At 40.3% G+C, this 22,386-nt stretch overlaps 1 protein-coding gene across 9 annotated transcripts in view; it reads left to right on the plus strand.

Moving 5' to 3' along the window:
- Positions 1-22,386, plus strand: part of MYT1L (myelin transcription factor 1 like) — a 426,396-nt gene that overhangs the window by 366,223 nt on the left and 37,787 nt on the right. For all 9 annotated transcript variants that reach the window (XM_075923549.1, XM_075923552.1, XM_075923548.1 and 6 more), the window contains one exon: positions 13,710-13,772. In XM_075923549.1, coding sequence (XP_075779664.1) covers positions 13,710-13,772 — 63 coding nt within the window. The remainder of the gene's footprint in view (positions 1-13,709; positions 13,773-22,386) is intronic.

Consider the following 22,386-nt stretch of genomic DNA (forward strand, 5'->3'; position numbering starts at 1 on the left):
TACAGTTGGCCAAATTCAATGAAGTGCAATACTCAACAGGCAGAGCGTGCAGAACAACAGATCATATGGACTGGGATGAAGGAGTGAAGGATATCAAAGGCAATGAAAGATTAGATAATGGAAAGACAGCAGTGGAGGAAAGAAGGGGAAAGATTTGTATAATGCAAGTTGTTAAGAGACAATAAGGAAGAACAGAGAAGAAATATATCAGGCAAGAAGAAAGACAATCAGTAGAGAAGAGATAAACAAGAGAAGGGACAACAGGACATCATAAGGGAGGGAGAAGGATCAGAAAGAAACGTCATAGTGAGAGGAGGCAGAAGAAGAGATGAGAGAATTAGGGATAGAAGGCAGGCAGTGAGAACAAAACTCTAGATATGCAAGAGGAAAGACCACGGAAGAGAAATTAAAAGAAATTAAAAGGAAACATCAGTGGAAGGAAAAGAGAGTTGGGATGAATGGAGTAATAAAAGAGCAGTGGAAAGGAAAAGAGTAGAGGTAGAGATGGGGAGGAGAAAAAGAGGGGAAACAAATTCTTGCATGTCGGTCTCTGGCAGTATTAGCTGTTTCTAGGAAACTGATTGAGAGAGTTTTGCCTGGGTTAACTATGTGGGATTGACACTTTAGGAACCAGGAAGTGACTGGGAAGCACAATTTAACTGACACAAGTGAAATCAAATGAAAATAATAAGACAAAAGGGAAGAGGAAAAGTTCTGTGTACCTTTTGGCTGTGTCTACACTGGGCCACTTATTCCGGAAAATCAGCCGCTTTTCCGGAATAAGCTGCAAGCTGTCTACACTGGCCCTTGAATTTCTGGAAAAGCAACGATGCTCTACTGTACAAAATCAGCCGCTATTCCGGAAAAACTATTCTGTTCCCACTCGGGCATAAGTCCTTATTCCGGAACACTGTTCCGGAAAAGGGCCAGTGTAGACAGCCCAGTAGTCTTTTCCGGAAAAAAGCCCCGATCGCGAAAATGGCGATCGGGGCTCTTTTCCGGAAAAGCACGTCTACATTGGCCACAGATGCTTTTCCGGAAAAAGGGCTTTTCCGGAAAAGCAGCCTGCCAATGTAGACGCTCCTTTTCCGGAAATACTGAAAACGGAATAGTATTCCGTTTTAAGCATTTCCGGAAATTCATGCCAGTGTAGACACAGCCATTGGCTTTAGAATGGAGAACAGCTCTTCTTCTGTGATCTCCTTAGGAAAGACCCCAGCACTTTTCCCCACAATACTGAAATAGATTAAAGATTGACAGTCTGCAGAGGCAAGTCACACTGCTAATGGGATTTAGAGCTCTACACAGCTACATGTTATCAGAAATAGCTAGTTCAGTAATGACTGAACATTGTTACCTTCGGCTGATGGTTCAGGACTGTAATGAATTTGTGGTTTCAGTCCCATTGCAGCTGGATAGGAATCCACATAAAGATAACCACCATCACAGCTGTTGTTGAAAGACTTGTTGACAATCTTAGCAAAAAAGATAAGGAACAAATAGCACAAAAATGAATTGCGTTCCAGTCCCTGAAGCAGCTGCTCCAGCTCTGATAGTGTCTTCTAGAAGGGTAGTAGAGAGAAGCTTGTTTTGCTGTCACCTATAGTATACCTGTTCTGGAGCATTGTGTGTTGAAAACTATGTTAAAATTGCAAACTCACTTTACATTTCATGGGATTTTCCCAACCCTGCTTGAGGGCTAAGGGACTCTAGAATGAAGTTAGTCAGCTGTCAAACAGCCTGGGTAAAATGGGGTGACTTGTGACTCTGTTTTAGGAACTCTCACTATATATTTTGGGGGTCCTTTGTATTATCATTCTGAATTCTAATAAATAGTATTGGAATGCAACACTTCGGGAGAATATTTTGGTTTATATTTACTGCTATGTGTAGTATATGTCATGAAATATAACATAGAGGACTTTTGTATAAAGGTGCTATAAATCCACTGCCTTCAAGAAGTGCTACAGTTCAGACACAAACACAAAATTCATTCCTTACAGTAAATTCCACTTCTTCACATGCCAGCTCTTTTTCTTTTCTCTCTCCTGCATTCCATTCAATGAATTGAAGAGGAAAGGCCATTAGGGTTTTGTTTCTGGACACGCAATGAATGTCTAAGGAGACTTTCACTCCCTGATTAGATAAAGCTATATTTTGAAAATGAGGCTACATGAGGTTTGAGAGAAAGCATGAGCTAATATCTATACCCCTAAAATATTAATCAGAAGACCAGGTTCTCATTCCAGCTTCTTCAGACTTTCTGAGTGATCTGTACAAGTCACTTCACTCTACGCAATAACCAAGCTTGTTATTCTGAAATAGTGGGTTGGTTCTTTCAAAATCTGTACTCCTGCTTACTTTGGAGAATAAGCGTATTTTGAAATAGTTATTTCAAGAGTTATTATTTCAAATTTAGTTATTTTGAAATAATTTCCTAGTGTAGATATGCCCTAAAGGATCCTGTTACATTTCTCTGCAACTAAGTTATTTATTTGTTAAATTCTGTAGGACTTTTCGATAAGGGTTACTATATATATCTGAACTAGCTACTTAAGCAGCAATTTACTGGTTAAATAGTAGATAGTAGCACAAACACAGGTAAAGAGACAGTCCCTGCCCTGAACCACAGATCACAGATGTGTCCATATATTAGTTATGGGCTATGAAGATTTTTTCATTGGAGTGGCCATACTTGACTGGGTAAAGTCCAACCCCGTTTAATATTAACTGGGAGTGGCCTGTATAAAATGAACTAATGACCAAATTTCAATTACAATTTCCCAGCATGTAAACTGTAATCACAACTTGAAAGGAGCTTCCTCTTTGTTGGCAGCTGTTATTATTTATTGATTTGTATAGCACCCAGATTGCTACTGTGGCCCAAAAGGGCTTACAGTCTATCTAGAACAGTGGTTTTCAAACTTTTTTTCCAGTGACCCAGTCGAAGAAAATTGTCGATGCCTGTGACCATAATTTGACTAGACTGTGGGCTCCGAGGTGAGGCTGAGGATGAGAGCTATGGGGTATAGTGAGGGGTGAGGGGGCTTACCTTGAACTGTTAGTTGTGCAGTGGGGGTGCTAAGGCAGGTTTCCTGCCTCTCCTGGCACCATAGATCATGCTATGTCCCAGAAGCAGCCAGCATTAGGTTCCCAGCCAATGTCAGTGCAGAGCTAGTGCTCAGGGCAGGGGCAGTGCATGGAGCCTTGTGAGCTCTTCTCCTCCCTGCCCTTCCCCCCCTCCCCCAACTAGGAGGTGAGCCTTTGTTACCACACCTGGGGCACAGCACAGTCTGCGGTGCCAAGACAGGCAGGTTGCCTGCTTTAGCTCCCCCACTGGTCACCTGATCCCCCTGCTGCAGTGAGAGCCAGTGCCTGACATTCATGACCCAGTACTGGGTCACGACCCATAGTTTGAAAACCAGCAATCTAGAGAAAGTAAACAGTGTACAAACCCATCACAGGGACGATAGAAAAGCAGTGTCTTTTGGGTGCAGCTTCATAAAGAAAAAAGGTGTATTCATAACTCAACTTAGCTAACTTGAATCAATGAATGTGAGGTAAAATCGCAAAGGAGTTTGTAATTTTCACATAAGTTAAGATGGTGGGGAAGCTGTGGGTTTATCCTGACCTGCTAATTTATATGGAAAATATAAGGTAATGTGAGTTAAGAATACATTTTTTCTACTAGTGAAGACAAGGCCTTAGTGCAGTAATAATCAGACTGAGGCTCTGGAGCTGCATGTGGTTCTTTAGTGTATCTCCTTCAGCTTTTTGCAACACATCCTATGAAACCACTGTGAGATTTAATTATTAACCATTCAGAATGTTTTTACTATATTCTTAGCCAGTTGTAAGGGTACGTCTCCTCAGCAGGGCTAAAGTCGAATTAAGCTACCCAACTTCAGCTACATCAATTCTGTAGCTTAACTCAAAATAGCTTAACTCAGCTTTAGGCGTTGTCTACACAGCAGGAAGTCAAAGGAAGAACATTCTTCCTTTGACTTCCCTTACTCCTTGTGAAATGAGGATTACCATGAGTCGGAGTAAGAAGTCCTCCATCTTAACATTATTTCAAAATAAATGCTTGTAATGTAGATACACTCTTTGTTATTTTGGAATAACATCAGTTATTCTGAAATAAATCTGTATAGAAGTACCCTAACTGATAAAATAATAATACTTGGTCAATCATTTTGCTGTGAGAATAATATATATATATATATATATATATATATATATATATATATATATAAACTATTCCCCTGTCATACTGTTTAAATATGAATATATAGTATTGTAATTAATGAGCCAACAAATTCACACTGCTGTGGGTCTTTTGGGTAATGCTAATTTGGCTCCTGAACCACTGAAGTCTGAGTAACATTCCTTAGTGTTAAAGCTAAGCATTATCACGCCTGCCCAGCAAAGAACTTAAGTATGTTCTTAAATTAGGCATGTGAGTTTAGTGGGATTACTCCTAGTAAATGTGGGTATGTTTTAGAATGCCATGATTTTGGCTTATATTTTATTTGTAAAGAAATGTAACACTTTAGTCATCTAAGTGGTATCTCTTCACTTAGTGATAGAGATGCAGCCATGCAGCCATGGTGTAGCTGAAACAAAAGACAGAACTATGTAGCACTTTAAAGACTAACAAGATGGTTTATTAGGTGATGAGCTTTCGTGGGCCAGAGGGTTTTTGCGGAAGAAGCACAGGTGCCCTGGTGGCCATTCTGTTAATGGCAATCAGAGCTTTCTTGAGAGAGAGCATCCATGCAGTGTGGACGCTCTTTTGCGCAAAAGCACATCGCTTTTCCAATGAGCTTTTGCAGTGTGGACATGCTCTTGCGCAAGAAGTTTTTGTGGAAGTTCTCTTCGGCAAAAAGCTTTTTGCACAAGAAGCCTGCAGTCTAGATGTAGCCTGAGAGTAGAAAAGCATGTGCTTTGACTGGCATAGAGATGGACCCAATGTCTTACTGAAGCTGAATCTCACTGTAAAAGAGCCTTCAAGTTTGAGGTTAACCAGTATGCACTGATGAAGTCTGCATGAGCCATGTCTCTTCTCTGGATAAATTGAACATTTCAGTTTTCAGTTACATTAATCCAGAACTTACCATGTATCATAACATCTCTGAAAGAAAAAATAGTAAAATGTATATATTGTACTTCAGGTTAGCAATATAGTTCATATTTAGTGATTAGTTCCTTTGGATGAAGGTGGTGTTTTTAGTTTGGACAATCATCATTAAAAGAAGAATTTTTCCAAATCTTCACAAAAGAATGTGGGTGGGAGAGGAAACTACTGAAGTTTTTTTCTGTTCTGTTTGGGGGAAAGCTCTTTGAACCATAGTGTAAGATATTAGTTGAATAAACTCTTGCTAAACTGCACATTATTATAAGAAAAACATCCATGAAGCTTAAATAAATAGCTTGTACAGTCAGGGTCAAATTATTTTATTATTATTTTTAATCAGCTGATCTGGCAGTAGTCATCTTTTGTATTTTTTAATTATTATTTTTGCATGGGTCTTTTGAGTCCAAAATCAATATCGACTCTTGCTGTCCCAGCTTATTAAGCTGCCATCAGTGTTGCTGGCAGCAGTTTCCTGTAGCACATTTAGTAAATTGGATGCTAGATACACTCTGTCCACTAGACAAGCTTATTTTCTAGATGTACCCACTTTATTCAGTAGTAAAATGAGTAACAATACAAGCCTTATAAACAGGTTTCAAAGTTCCTTCACTTGCCACTTGTGAGAGTAGTTAAAATCTAGTGTAATAAAATAATTCTGATTTTAGAGGCTAAAATACACCTATTTTGCATCTTCTAATTATATTAATTTTGAAGTACAACAGACAAGCTGTGTGATCCTTTCTCCACTTGTTGTGAGTTTGATTATTAGAGGGGCCTTGTCCCAACCTCTTTTTGTATTTGAACATATAAGCCTTATGCACACAGTTTTCAAGCATTAATACTTGCACATTTGATAGAGTCACATCTTCTAGTATTAGTGCTTGTAAAATGAAAGTGCAGGTATTTGCATGCCCATTGTTCCTGCAAATTAGGATCCATCATTTTAATGATGCCAGGGGGTTGTAGACAGCTACTTGAAATGCAACTATAAACTTATGATTTTTTAAATCTCTATGTATCATCTATACAAGCATTATAGTGCTGAAATCAGTATATGAAAGACTTTTCTAAAAGCCTACAGCTTTGTCTACTTAAGAACAAACCACTGTGAGAACATTCTTAGGCTATGTATACACTATGAGATTATTTCAAAATAAGTTATTTTAATATAACTCCCAAAATAGCTATTTCAAAATAAGCTTATTCCCTAAGGGCATATTTAGACTACGCTAGACTTTCGAAAGAGGATATGCAAATTCCATGGGAATCCCATGGAATTTGCATATCTTCTTTAGAGCTCACTTTCAAAAGCAGGACTTTTGAAAGTGAAAGTAAGAAAGACACGGTTTTGTCGGCGAACCCTCCCGTTTGTCGACAAGCCATGTAAGCCTCATTTTTTAAGGAAAAGCGGCTTGTCGACAAACGGGTGGTCTTGCCGACAAAACCTCATCTTAATTACTTTCACTTTCGAAAGTGCCACTTTCAAAAGTGAGCTCCAAAGAAGATATGCTAATTTCCACAGAATTTGCATATCTTCTTTCAAAGGTCTAGCATAGTCTAGATATGCCGGAAGGAAAGCAGGAATTATTGTTTCAAAATAACCAGCTCCTTATTTAGAAATAACAGATTTGGTATTGTGGATGCTCTGTTGTTATTTCAAAATAAGGGGAGTTATTTTATTTCAAAATAAGGGGAGTTATTTTGAAATAACTCCCCAGTGTAGACATGCCCTTATTTCAGTTCCGTTTCAGGTTTATTTTAGTTTAGTTTATGTTGATTAGAAATCAGTTTAAGTAAAAGTCAAATAAGCTACTCATTCTTTGAAATAAGTCTCCAAATGGAAATGTGCAATGGTTTAATGTCAAGAAAAAGATTAAATTACAGTAGTGCTGCTTACAAAGCCTGTTAGGGGCAAATCAAACCTGCATGCATAGAGATACCTTGGAGGAGGATAAGAAAAGGCCATGGAAACTCACCTTGTACAATTTCTGTCATATTGCAGCCTCAGAGAGAGGGGATAGAGACTATGCTGAGGAGACTTGGCCTCCCAATCCCGCTGATCTCTGGGATAAATGAGAAAGGAACTCTTGGTTCCAAAGACAAGCCTCGTGAGGGAACAGGATGGATCTGTGGTCCCCTAAATGGAGGGGATGTTTAGAGCCTAAATTTGGAGACACTTTCAGCCCAAGTATTTAATTAATGGGATAATGAAGGGCTCAGTCCCATGAGATGGAATCATTAAGGGCTGGACCTAAATTCTGTATAAGTAATTGACCCTAACAGGAAGATATATGAGCATAATACAGTGGCTATTCTACCTATGAAAGAAAGAGCACAGCCTGAAAGAATAAAAGTAATGCTTAGCCCTTAGTTAGTGTTTTCATTTGCCCGGCTCAAAGCACTTTGCAGAAAATATATGTCTCAATACATGAATTGTATGGATGAGGAACCTGAAGCACAGATGACTTGGTCACTCAGGCCAGTGATTGAGCCAAGATTAGAACCCAGATCTCCTGAGCACACTTCGGTAATTTTAAAAAATGAAATTATTTAGAAATAAAGTATTTCAAGGGGACTATAATTAATCATGCTCATTGATCATTTTAGGTTTTTAACTTAAAGTATCCATTAATGAAAACAATTACGCACTCCAGAGTCTGTGTTTGGCATGGGGCATGGTGAGAATCCCACATTGTGTTAATACTGAGTGAGGAACTTGCAGCCTGTGTAAGTTACTCAGGGTACGTCTATACAGCAAGACTATTTTGGGATCCTGGAAGTATCCCAAAATAGCTACCCTGCATCTTTTTAACGTGCCCTCTATTTCAAGATAGGTCTCAAAATAGGGGACGTGCTATTTCGACATCCCTGTAACCCTTGTTCCATGAGGGTTAAGGGATGTCTCGAAATAGCACGATATTTCAAAATTTGGCACTGTGTAGACACACCAAATTTCAAAATATGCTATTTTGAAATTCAATCAAAATAAGATACAAAATTTGCTTTGCTCAAAGTGTGTATCTTATTTTGAGTTTAGGGTACTGTGTAGACACATCCTCCCTGAGGGCCAAACTGTCACCTACATATGAGCATTTCCATTAACTTTAGTGGGGATGCACAGCTGCAGCCTCAAGCAGAATTTGGTCTTCAATTGCTTAGAAAATAGCATGCATAAGGTGACAGGTTTGCACATCTTACCTAGATCTCATAATTTGATTTTTTTCTTTGTACCACAGTATTGTTTTTATGCATCAGCCAAGATCAAAATCGCTGTGTGCTAGATGCTACACAAACACACAGGAACCAAGGCTACGTCTACACTGGCCCCTTTTCCGGAAGGGGCATGTAAATTTCACTAGTCGTCGTAGGGAAATCCGCAGGGGATTTAAATATCCCCCGCGGCATTTAAATAAAAATGTCCGCCGCTTTTTTCCGGCTTTTAAAAAAGCCGGAAAAGTGCGTCTAGACTGGCCCCGATCCTCCGGAAAAAGTGCCCTTTTCCGGAGGCTCTTATTCCTACTTCAAAGTAAGAATAAGAGCCTCCGGAAAAGGGCACTTTTTCCGGAGGATCGGGGCCAGTCTAGACGCTCTTTTCCGGCTTTTTTAAAAGCCGGAAAAAAGCGGCGGACATTTTTATTTAAATTCCGCTGGGGATATTTAAATCCCCCGCGGATTTCCCTACGACGACTCGTGAAATTTACATGCCCCTTCCGGAAGAGGGGCCAGTGTAGACGTAGCCCAATAGTGCCAACTGCAATAGCATATAAAATAGATAGTGACTTCCTATGTAGAATTCTTCTGCAGAAACCAATTATTATGCTATACCCAGTGTTTGCCCAAGCTTAAGGAGCACCTGTTAGCATTTCCAGCTTTGAACACAGCAACTGAGCAGTGACTGTCTGAGTGATATATTGCTTTTCTGTCACCCCAAAGTTGTCCTGGATTTAAGAAACTTACTTGAGTGCGATAAACCTATAAAATATCACATATTAAATCTTAATAAGCCAGAGCCTTCAATTCTGCATGGCTACATGCCAGGAGCCCTGCTGCCTCCAGGCTCTTGCCCCCCCTAATCCCAGCCAGGTATAGAGGGCAGCTATCTCAAGTTTTCACCTCCCATTTCCCACAAGGAGCAAGAGTCAGATGCCTGAGCTTTTCAGCTCCATGAGTGGGAAGTAGGGAGTCAGGAGACCCTGCTTTCTTGTCAGTTTCAAGGCCCTAGTCCAAAGTCAATCTAAGTAACACAGTCTCTGGAGTGTGGGATTGTGGGTTTGAGCCTCCCCTTGCCCATGAAGCATAGACACTGCATTGCCTTAACTATATCAACATAAGCTCTATGCCTCTTGTGGAGTTATGATGTCCAGGTAATAGGGCATTTACATCAGTGGGACAAGGCTGACATAATTAGGTTGATATATGCTTTATGTTGTGTAAACCAGGCCAGAGTCTCAACTGGTTAATTTTCAGCTACTTTTAAAGATAAATATTAATAGTTTCTGAAATCACTCATTACGTAAAGAACATCTGTAGCAGGATGAATCAATTTGAACAGATTCATTCTCTTCCCCTTATTTATTAAGGGGGAAAAGTTTCATTTTAATGTATTAACATGTTTGCTTTGTATTCATTTTTTTCCATTAATACAGTAGTGTTAAAAAATATAGTAGCATGCCAAATAGTGTTTCTAGTTATATGAAATTGCTTCATGGTTAAAATAAGGATGTCTTAATTATAGTTTTTCAGAATATTATGTGTTTTAATAATATATCTAAAATATACATGTGTTTATTATGCGGAATGCTTCTATTTATTAAAGAATCAGAAAACACAGGATCCTGTCTGCTGACAGGAGAATATCTTATTGTCCTTATATAAATCCATGGTACGCCCACATCTTGAATACTGCATACAGATGTGGTCTCCTCATCAGAAAACAGATATACTGGCATTAGAAAAGGTTCAGAGAAGGGCAACTAAAATGATTAGGGGTTTGGAATGGGTCCCATATGAGGAGAGATTAAAGAGACTAGGACTTTTCAGCTTGGAAAAGAGACTAAGGGGGATATGATAGAGGTATAGAAAATCATGAGTGGTGTGGAGAAAGTGAATAAGGAAAAGTTATTTACCTGTTCTCATAATATAAGAACTAGTGTCCACCAAATGAAATTAATGGGCAGCATGTTTAAAAAAAAGGAAGTTTTTCTTCACACAGCACATAGTCAATCTGTGGAACTCCTTGCCTGAGGAGGTTGCGAAGGCTAGGACTATAACAGGGTTTAAAAGAGAACTAGATAAATTCATGGAGGTTAAGTCCATTAATGCCTATTAGCCAGTATGGGTAAGGAATGGTGTCACTAGATTCTGTTTGTCAGAGGGTGGAGATGGATGGCAGGAGAGAGAGTGCTTGACCATTACCTGTTCAATTCACTCCCTCTGGGACACCTGGCATTGGCCACTGTCGGCAGACAGGGTACTGGGCTGGATGGACCTTTGGTCTGACTCAGTATGGCCATTCTTATCTTCTTGTGTTCTTATGTTCCCTGAATAGTAACTGAAACCAAAGCAACAAAAGTAGTTGTAATTCACTCTACGCAGCAGGACTTAACTTGAAATAAGCTACGCAAGTTGAACTACGTCAATTGCATAGCTTATTTTGAAATAACTTATTTCAAAATGGGGAGCATCTATACAACACTTATTTTGAAACAGAACACTCTTCCTCTGACTTCCCTTACTTCTCGTACAATGAGGGTTACAAGAGTCGAAGTAAGAAGTCCTCCAGCTTGACAATATTTTGACATTATTATGAAAATAACTGCCTGCTGTGTAGACATGGACTAAGTTATTTTGCAAGAATACTAGTTATTTTGAAATAATGTTGCTGTGTGGACTATCCTTTGTTAATTATTTTGTTACAAGTCTGTGGGTGGACACTTGTTTCAAGAAAAGACCACCCTATTCTGTGTATGTTGATTTTTTATTAATGTAAATGATTTTTAACTAATTCAAACACAATATATTGAAATTGGACACAGAGTTTAATCTAAAACTCTAGTTTCTACAAAGGTTTGCATCAAAATAATTAAAAGTGTGATTTATAACTCCTTGAGGGCATGTGTACACTAAAAAATTATTTCAAAATAATTTATTTTGAAATAATAACTCCTGAAATAACTATTTCAAAATAGCATATCCACACTACAAGGAAGACTTGAAATTAGTCCGAGGCAGGCTCCCTTAATGTGGGTGCACTACCTCGACTTTGAGCCCCAGGAAGCACTGGGGAGAAATTACTTTGAATGACTCTGGGGAGTTGTTATTTTGAAATAGCAGCAGTGGAGCATCCACAGTACCGCTATTTAAGGTTGCCAGATGGTTTAACAAAAAATACTGAACACCCCCCCCTGCCAAAAAAAAGCAACCAGCTCCCCTCCCCCCCAAAAAACCAAACCCCACAGGAAAAAATTCTGTCAGAGCAGGTGAAAAAGGAGGAGACCAAAGTTGGTAAGCAAAAGCAAAAGCAAAAAAAAAAGGGGGGGGTGCCAAAGTTGTTAAGCAAAAATTGCACCACTCCCTCCAGTTTGGGAGCACACACTAACCGGCAATGCACCTACCCCTCTCCATGAGCCAGGCCCCCCTTACGTCCTCCCATCCCAAGGCATCCCCAGCATCGGGAGCCTCTGCCCCAATCAAATCTCCGCCTTCCCCCTCTGCAAAGCCAGGCACAGAGGAACAGTCTGACTTGTAAAGTGGCTGCTCCTGCCGCCTGGCCCGGCTGCCTTGGCTCGTATTGTAGAGAGAGGGAGGCATCACATGGCCAGCTCCTGGTCTCTGCTGGTCACGTGGTCCAGAGCAGGACGCGCTCCGCTCCCAGCCCAGCCCAGTGCCCCCTTAGTGTGGCACCTGGCACGTGCCCTCTCCTGTTCCCCCCCTTCATTAGACTCTGCCGGGCTCCTCAGTCCCCAGCCCCTGCCAGATGTGGCAGGGGAAAATTGTTACTGCCGGGCTTCCATCCCAGGGGAACAGGAGACACATGTCCGGTATTTCCTGGGTTTTTTTTTTACCAGACAGAGCCCGCAAATACCGGACTGTCTGGGTGAAAACTGGACACCTGGCAACCCTACTGCTATTTCAAAATAACTATTTCGAAATAAGCATCATTCCTAGTGAAAGGCAGGAGTTATTTCAAAATAACCAGCCCCTTATTTTGAAATAACGTGCTTGGTAGTGTGGATGCTCTACTTGTTATTTCTAAATAAAGGGTGTTATTTCAAAATAACTCCCTAATGTAGACCAGGGCTTAATGATTTCAGTTCCAATTCCCATGTAAATAGGTCCTTAAAGTCCATCAGAAAGGAAATCCTTCCACGGTTCTTTTGAAGAAAAACCCACAAAAAAATGAGGAGTACAGGATCTTTCAAAAAAAGTTTTTTTTTTTTTCTGAAAGAACCACATCTAGATGGCGGTTTCACTTTCAAAATACCCTTTTTTCGAAAGACCACTGTGATGTGATTATGCAAATGAAGCGTGGGATATTTAAATCCCTGCTTAATTGGCACTTTTGATTTGCCTAATTTACATCCCTTTTTTGACAGAGGGATGTAGTTTAGACATACCCTTAGGGATACATTAAAGCTAAATAAAAGCACAGAGCACTAAGAGCATTGGTGGCTGTAAACCAACTTTATGGGACCATGGGAAGTTTTGCCACAACCATGATAAGTGAACATCTGGCTAACTAAAATAATATTGGCGCATGGATGTAGCTGGACCAGAGCATGCTGGACTAGAGAGGTCCAACCTGTACATCTTAGTTATTATTAGATCAAGTTCAGAAGTTCCAATACTGTATATTTTAATTAATAATTCTAATATAATTTATTCTGTAATATGCATGCCTGCCTTCTCTTTTTTCTTTATTTATTAAAATGAGGTAAAATAATAAGAAATTCTACAGGATATGATTACTCATTAATGGCTCTTCTGTCCAGTTTGCTTGTTAGTTATGTTGCAATAGGACCACAAGAGGGCAGTATTCCTTTTTGCCTCTGCCTGCATTACTGGCCTTTCTCAGAGGCTTTTCCTCTGGTAAAAGGAGATCAGGTTGTATGAGACTCCATGCAGCGGGCTAAAGCCATAGCCATACTTGGTAGCAGGATGCCCGACACGTAAAGTTATCCACCTTATTTTAGTACATGGACATAGAGTTTAGGCCTGACCGGTTTCAGTATTCAGCGGCTGTGGAGAAGTGACATCTGGCTGCTGCTAATTAGCTGTGGACATCCCTTGCTCACCTACTAATGCCAGTGTTGGCCAGATGCTGTCTGAGTGGGGAGGTGACTGACCTGAAAGCAAACAGCTTTCTGCTTGCGAGTAAAGAGAGCATTTCCGCACTGCTTTGGGGTTAAACTCTGAGGAGACAGAACTAAAGAAGTCCTCAGGGGTCTCCTAATTAGCATATGTGGAAATGACATCCTAAGCAGGGAGTTTTTGGCTGGGTAGTTAATATATGAGTTCTATTTCTTCCAAGTAAATTACTCTGCTTCATTTTTGTTCTTTTAATTTATTTTAGGTGTCCCACTCCTGGCTGTGATGGCTCTGGGCACATTACTGGGAATTATGCTTCACATCGAAGGTATGTAAAGAAAGTTTTTGGTCTTTATAAATCATGTATCTTTCAAGCATATATACTGGATTACAATTGAGGAAAGGGAGCTGGAGTGGGTGAAGAATGTGTCACCTGTGACAGATTCAAACTATTATTATCATTTGCATTGGGTGCTGAAAAAACTGCACTTACTGCTCAATATAATAATAGTATAATCCCATTCCCAGAAGAGGAGACACTATGGTAGTATAGTAAATAAGGAGTGAGTAGATAGTGCCCCCCTCCCCATTATGTGTATGAAACACTGTAAGGTAAGAAGAGCTGCTTTATATTTAGTGACAGGGACTGTGACTCAGGCTTGGCTATCTGCTCACAGAGGTGCAAATCAGCAGGAATTCTATTGAAGCCAGTAGAAAAATCACAGTGTAAAACTCGTATAAGTGAGAAAGATAGTTTAAAATCAAAACATCAGTTAAACAAGTATGAAGGAATCTGCTACACCACTGAGTTCAGGAAAAATGACAACTCACAATAGTTGATTCGTTTAAGAAACTGATCTAATTTAAAAAATAAAGATTCCTTAACAAGGATAATGTGTAAAAATTTTAAAACCACCTCAGTAACTTAGGAATCATAATCACATTTTCAAAAGTGACTGAGGGACAGATATTCAAAGATATGTGAGCACCTAATGATACATATAAGTAGGATTTTAAAGTCTAGCTGCTTTTTAAAAATTCCACTAGGGACCTAACTCCATCTTTAGACATATAAATACATTTTAAAATGTGGTTTGTAGGACTCTAATTCTCATTGAAAGTCAGTAAGATAGGCCTGATCTGCATTAGCAATTTACATTGGTGTAACTACATCTTTCAGGGGTATGAAAAACCCAAAATCCTGAGAGAAGTAGCTATACTAACATAACCTCTGAAGTATACAGATTTATTCTGCTAACCTGGCTCCCAACTCCCAGGGCTGCTGTGAATTACTTAAGCCAATGGTAGAATCCCTCCCATTTGGCATAGTGGCTGAAATGCGACAGTCACTGTAGCATTTTATGTGTGCACAAATGCTTACTTCCAATGTGTCTAAGTCACTTTTGAAAATTGCGCTTAGACACCTGTGCCACTTATGTGCTTAAAAGGAACTCTGTTACTTACATTTTGGTTTAAAATGAAAAAGCAAAACTATCTAAATATATAGTAGCATTTTTAAGGATAATGAACAGCAGGTTGGAAGAATCTAAATCTGCTATGTGAATTGCGGATGATTTTTAATGTTTACTTAGCATGGATATTCTTAGTTGGAGGCAGGAGAATGAAAATCAGTACAGTACAGAGAGCAAAAAAGTGCAAATGCCTAAATAATGGGAAAGGCATATTGCAGATGATACTGTTCTAATGTACACACATCAGTGAACACCAAGGAACTCTTACATTCAGATTACTATGAAGACTGTCATTAAGGTGTTTTGCTAGATCAGTTCTCCCAAACTTCCTGAATCTGCCAATGCAATTTTGAGGTTCTTTTGCAGCACAGTGCAAGTCAGGTCCATTGTGTTGTGGCCAGTCACTGAAGACATCTAGTCAGTTTGAGGAAAAAAAGAGGGGATTAATAACACTGAATGAAATTCATAGGACTATGAAGAGGTTGTGGGGGAAGAAGATATACCTCAACCCACAGAAAAGGCACAAGGCAGCTCTGCCTCATTTCTGTGGCCTAATGCAGCCTTGGAAATAATGATTCCTGTGTTATTTCTGTTCAAGTATTTGTGGTGACTGGTGGGCATAAATCTGAATTCAGTAGCCATATGCCATCACTGGCCTCCTTTCTACAGTTGGCTATTGTGAGCTGATACGTAGCACAATTCTGGAACAGGCAGAGTATGTGCATTATTGTATTCATTTCGAGAGAATAAAAGATCCCAAAGGGTGAAAGGTATTAATATAACCCAGTCAGTGTCCAACATTAAGTAGAATCAGACAAGATTCAGGGTTTGGTACAGAGCAGTAGTTCCCAATCTTTTCAGACTACTGCTTTTCAGGAGTCTGATTTGTCTTTTATACCACCAAGTTTTACCTCACTTAAAAACTACTTTCTTACAAAATCAGACATAAAAATACTAAAGTGTCACAGCACACTGTTACTCAAAAATTGCTTAGGTTCCCACTTTGTCTGAATGAAAATGTAGATTGTACATACTTTGTTAGTGCTTTCTGTGTTCTCTGTAGTAAAACTAGGCAAATATCTAGCTGAGTTGATGTACCCTTTGGAGGACCTCTGCATATTCCCAGTGTACATATGCCCCTGATTGAGATCTGCTGGTACAGAGACCTCAGCCTGATTAGTGCCATCACAATTAAAAATCCTATAAGTAAACATAGGGAAAAGACAGGAAAACAGTTAAAGAATCTGAAATTAAAGACTTTCATTTTAACGGCATCCTTTTCCCCTTTTTTTTCCTTATCTTGAAAAGCTTTTAGAAGGAAAACCTCACTTTTTTATCAGTCTTTTAGGAGATATCAAAGATTGAGGCAACTGTCCTTTGCAAGAAAATAGAAGTTAGTTCCAATGGGCTAGAGCTATTGTTATTGTCTAATCCTGTTTTCCTTTAAGACAAAATAAGACAAACACACACACAAAGGTGAAAGAAAAGAACAGCAAAGATAGAAAATGCAGCATCTGTCTCTGGTGTTGACTTTCTCTTGCAACCTCACTGTTGGAAAAACACAGGGGTAGCACAGAACCTTATTCACTCCACGACCTTGCAAACTTGTATCAGTATTGGGCTGTTTGGGGCAGAGTAATGTTTCAAAATATATAGTACTAGCAGATGAGGCCCATCATTGACCGGGAAGGCATTTTGCGTGGATTACACTTATAGGAAAGTTCAAAGAAGTTAAATACATGTAATAGAATTGTTTATTAATGTACTTGCAAAAGGGAAGTAAAAGAACAGTTTCAAATGTGTAGGATTTCAACTTCAAGCATTATTCATGTTATTGAATAATTACTAAACATAGTACATTTGAATCAAAAACTTATAAAGCTTCCATTACTCTTTCCTTAACTAATTTGAATTGTGATTTGTAACAGTCAAAATTTTCATTGAACTAAAATGACGGTTGAATAGGTGACCCAGTTTTAATTTTGTTAGGAAATCTTTTTATGAACTCTAATCATAATAGCTATGACTTTTTTCTGATGAAAACCAAAACCAATTATTTAAACCTTTCACCCAGCATATTCTGGTGTAAAAAGTAGTGCCTTCAGCTAATTTCAGTGACAGGATTGTATATGCAAAATTTGGTATCTGTAGATAATTGTGAAGTATGACTTTATTTTGCACAAATCCACAAACAAACTCTTCAAAATATATAAATGATTGGTTAGCTAAGTCAGATGCTCATTAGGCAGAAGGAAAAGGAAGACAGGAACAAGAAGAAATAAAGTAAGGAAAGAAAAGGCTATATGGTGGTAGAAGGAATACAAAGTTTCACATCCAAAGTGGTATTTGGGATTTTAGCCAAAGCTGGTGGAGGTGGCGATGTTGTCTGGCTTGTTCTCTCTGGTTCAGCTTGATCAACAGATATTTCAGAATTAGGACAAAGAAGATCTGAGGTCCCAGTAGATGGTGGGATGGCAACTATGGTGGTGATGCTCACTTGCTTTTCTTCTCTTGTTTTTAAATCAGCCAGAATCACAGTTTGTTGACATTTTCTTCTAAGGCTGTGTCTACATTGGCGCGATTTTGTGCAAAAGCAGTCGCTTTTGCGCAACAACTTGCTGCCTGTCTACATTGGCCGCGAGTTCTTGCGCAAGTACACTGACGTTCTAATGTATGAAATCAGTGCTTCTTGTGCAAGAACTCTGATGCTCCCACTCAGGAATAAGCCCTCTTGCGCATCTGTTCTTGCGCAAGAGGCCAGTGTAGACACGCAACATGAATTTCTTGCGCAAGAAAGCTGTATGGTTAAAATGGCCATCAGAGCTTTCTTGCGCAAGAGAGCGTCTACACTGGCATGGATGCTCTTGCGCAAAAGCACATCTCTTGCGCAAATGCACGTGCCAGTGTAGACACTCTCTTCTGGAAGAGTTTTTGCACAAGAACTCTTCTGCAAACGAGTTCTTGCGCAAGATCATGCCAGTGTAGACGTAGCCTAAGTGTTTTTTGAGGACCTTAGAAGGATGTGATGGATGGAATAGCCCATCTTCTCATCATTTTGCCTCATTTTGTCCAGCTCACTGATTGTGGTTCACCGATTTTTAGCTCCACGCTTTTCTTGTGTATCAAGCATGATCTGAACCTGGTCCTGAGTTATATCAGTAGAGCTTTTTGGGTGAACTAATTCAATCTTTCTGTCTCTCTTGAGTACCTTTCCCCAGCAACATTTGTTGTCATAGGGTTATTGGGACACTTTATAAAACTTTCACTCACTTTTCATAGGTAAGTTCACAATAAGGGTAAATATGCAGGCCCAGTTATTACATCAGCGGTTAGTTATCTTATGTATATACAGCTGCCCACCTGTTCATTAAATGACTGTGATTCTATTGAATGTAGGCCTTTAACACTCCTCAAGCCCTGAATATTTACATTGTTTAAGACGGGGCTACTCAACTTTAGAAGCCTCAGGCACCACAATGATACTCACAGCACATGCCGAGGGCCGCAACTTAAGTGTGGTTGCATATATATGCAAATAGCTTATTTCATACTGATGGGCATGAATACAAAGCACTTCCCACGATGCTCCAGTGCTCTCGGCACCTCCTCCTTGGGGGCTGGAAATGTCGTAATCCTGTATCCACCCATCTGTTCCAGCCAGCTTGTCTGCTTGCATCTTTCAGTGCTCACTCTGCTTGGGAGATGCCTCGCCGTGGTAGAGCATGTTCCCAGTGGAGGCCATGGTCAAAGGATCATATCCGCAGGACATGTGTTGTGCCCCATGTAAACCCAAACCGCACCATGGGCCGTGAACAAACAGGCTGCATGTTACGTAGCCCTGTTTTAGGAAGTTGAATAAGTGAGAAAAAAAGTGTACCATTGTGGGCCTGTAACATCATAGTATCCCTATGCACTAGCTCATCTAAACAACTCTGTTTACAGCATGGTAAGCACACAGTAAGTTTCACAAGATCACAAACTATCCACCATGAATAGATCTGGGAACAGAGTTGTATGGGCACCATTGTCCCACCCAGATCTCCCTGTGCAAAATGTGCAGTTCACTGAGATGGGGCCTAACTGTCCTAAAACCATCCTGCTAGCTAGTGCAGAGAGAGAGATGAGGCCACAGCCAACTTTCTCCCTGCCTGCTTTAATATGACCTAGACAGCCAGAGTCCTAGGCTGGGGCTGGGCTATTAGTGATTCTTGTCTACTTTTTTAAGAGATTCTATTTGTCCTGGTTTAGGGATAGCCCCATCCCAGCCTTCCTCTACCAGCCATCTGTTCTTTGACAGAGCAGAAGAGAGTATCATGCAGATGGTCTGGCTAGATAAAATGTCATTTACCAGACAAGCGGCAATGCATTTAGCATCCCACTCAGCCTGGACCAATCTTCCCCCATTTTAATGCTTTCATACCTGCTGCCTCTACGTCTTGGAACTATTTCCCTTTCCTTACGCTTCCAAAAGCCACCTTCACTTAAATCTGTCCTTTAAACACATTTCTTTAGTGCTTCTATTTGGCTTACAATAGGATGCATTTAGAAAAATCCGTGGATTAATCTAGAATGTTATGCTAGATTGGGAGGTAATCCAGTATTTTATTATATAATCATAAATTATAGGTTGGAAGAGACCTCTGGAGGTCATCAAGTCCAACCCACTGACCGAAAGTAGGACCAACCCTAACTAAACCATCCCAGCCAGGGCTTTGTCAAGCCTGGACTTAAAAACCTCTAGGGATAAAGATTCCACCACTTCCCTAGTAACTCCTGCCAGTGCATCACCATCCTTCTAGTGAAATAGTTTTTCCTAATATCCAACCTAGACCTCCCCCGCTGCAACTTGAGACCATTGCTTCCTGTTTTGTCATCTGTCATCACTGAGAACAGCCTCACACCATCCTCTTTGGAACCCCACTTCAGGTAGTTAAAGGCTGCTATGAAACCCTCCTCACTCTTTTCTTCTGTAGATTAAATAAAACCAAATCCCTCAGTCTCTCCTCGTAAGTCATGTGCTCCAGCTCCATAATCATTTTTGTTAACCTCTGCTGGACTTTCTCCAATGTGTCCACATCCTTTCTGTAATGGGGGGCCCAGAATTGGATGTAATACTCAAGATGAGGCCTCACAAATGCCAAATATAGGAAAATAATCACTTCTCTAAATCTGCTGGCAATGATCCTCTTAATGCACCCTAATATGGCATTAGCCTTCTTGGCTACAAGGCACACTGTTGACTCATATCCAGTGCCTCATCCACTGTAATCCCCAGGTCCTTTTCTGCCAAACTGCTGCTTAGCCAGTTGGTCCCAAACCTGTACCAGTGCTTGGGATTTTTCCATCCTAAGTGCAGGATTCTGCACTTGTCCTTGTTGAACCTCATCAGTTTTCTTTTGGCTTGATCCTCCAATTTGTCTAGGTTACTCTGGACCCTATCCCTATCTTCTAGCATATCTACTTTTCCTCCTAGCTTAGTGTCATCTGCAAACTTACTGAGGATTCAATCCATCCCTTCATCCAGGTTATTAATAATGATGTTGAATAAAACCAGCCCTAGAAATGACCCTTGGGACACTCTGCTTGATACCAAGTTCCAACCAGACATAGAGCCATTTATCACTACTTGTTGAGCTCAATAATCTAACGAGCTTTTTGTTCATCTTCCTGTCCATTTATCCAATCCATGCTTCTTTATCTTATTGGCAAGAATATTGCCAATAAGAGACTGTAGCAAAAGCTTTACCAAAGGTAAAGGTATATCAAGGTATATCATGTCCACCGCCTTCCCCATGTCCACAGAGCCAGCTAACTTGTCACAGAAGGCAATCAGGTTGGTCAGCCATGACTTGCCCCTCATGAATTCATGTTGACAGTTCCTGATCACTTTCCTTTCTTCTAAGTGCTTCAAATGGATTCCTTGAGGATCTCCCTAACCCCATGATTTTTCTGGGGACTGAGGTGAGGCTGACTGGTCTGTAGTTCCCTGGATTGACCTTCTTCCCTTTTTTAAAAAATGGGCACTAAATTTGCCTTTTTCCAATTGTCTGAGACCTCCACTGATCATTACGGCTACGTCTACACTGGCCACAATTTCTGGAAAAGCCATGCAAATCAGGTAAGTCAGGATAGGGAAATCCGCGGGGGATTTAAATATCCCCCGCGGATTTAAATAAACATGTCCGCCGCTTTTTTTCCGGCTTGGCGCGATCCTCCGGAATAAAGCCCTTTTCCAGAGAATCTCTTATTCCTATTTTCTAAATAGTTCTTGATCTGCTCTTTCTCCACCGAGGGCTGCCCACCACCTTCCCATACTGTGTTGCTTAGTGCAGTAGTCTGGGAGCTGATTTTGTCTGTGAAGACTCAGGCACAAAAAGCATTGAGTACTTCAGCTTTTCCCACATCATCTGTCACTAGGTTATATCTCTCTTCTAGTAAGGGTCCCACACCTTCCCTGACCATCCTCTTATTGCTAACATGCCTGTAGAAACCTTTTTTGTTACCCTTCACATCCCTCACAATTCTACCTCTGCATGCTCGAGCAATATATTTATATTCTTCCCAGGTTACCACCCACATCTACTTCCCCTGCTAATCCTCCCTGTTTGTAAGCAGCAGATCAAGCTGCATATGGCCCCTGGTTGGTTCCTTCAGCACTTGGACCAGGAAGTTTTCCCCAACATTCTCCAAAAACTTCCTGGATTATCTGTGTACTGCTGTATTGGTCTTCCAACAGATGTCAGAGTGATTAAAGTCCCCCGTGAGAACCAAGGCCTGGTTCTCAGATGTGTATACCTGCAGGAAAAGGACAAGGTGCTTTACAGTGCTACTGAGATATATCCACTGCATTGTATTTCTGAACTGTTCTATTTTCCTAATTTGGATTAAATAGGTGCATTTGACCATATATTCCTTTGTTTTTGTAGAGTCCCAATAGCCAGAGGGACTCAAAATAATAATATAATGTCATTACTTGATCTGGAATGTGTGTAGCATTAATACACCTACTCTTTTCAAAAGTACCATGGGCTGGGCAGGGTCTTTAGTTACCATCCAGCTTCAGGATCTTGGTTTGGCATCTTGTTGGGAAAAAGCACTGCCAGTACCATATCCTGAGCACCAGGTGGGAGCCCTGGCACTGAATTGAGAGCCATCATGATCTCACTTTTCATTGGAGGTTTCTCACCTATTTACCAATCAAGCCCTTCCTTGTTTCATTTCTGAGATAACAGCCTATGAGATGCCCAAGATCCATACTACTGACTAGTAAAAGTATATTGATGAAAGAATTAATGAACTGATAACCAATAAGAATTGTTACATATGAAGGACTTCCAGTATCAGTGATCCCTCTAAACTGCACAGCAGCACAGCTTCACAGGTGATTAATCAGCCTGGCCCAGTCAGAGGCTCAGGATTGACTGACTGGGTGGAACTGATTAATCATCTGTGAAGCTGTGCTGCCATGCA

This window comes from Pelodiscus sinensis, chromosome 3, assembly GCF_049634645.1.
Source record: "Pelodiscus sinensis isolate JC-2024 chromosome 3, ASM4963464v1, whole genome shotgun sequence".
Classification (NCBI taxonomy): Eukaryota; Metazoa; Chordata; order Testudines; family Trionychidae; genus Pelodiscus; species Pelodiscus sinensis.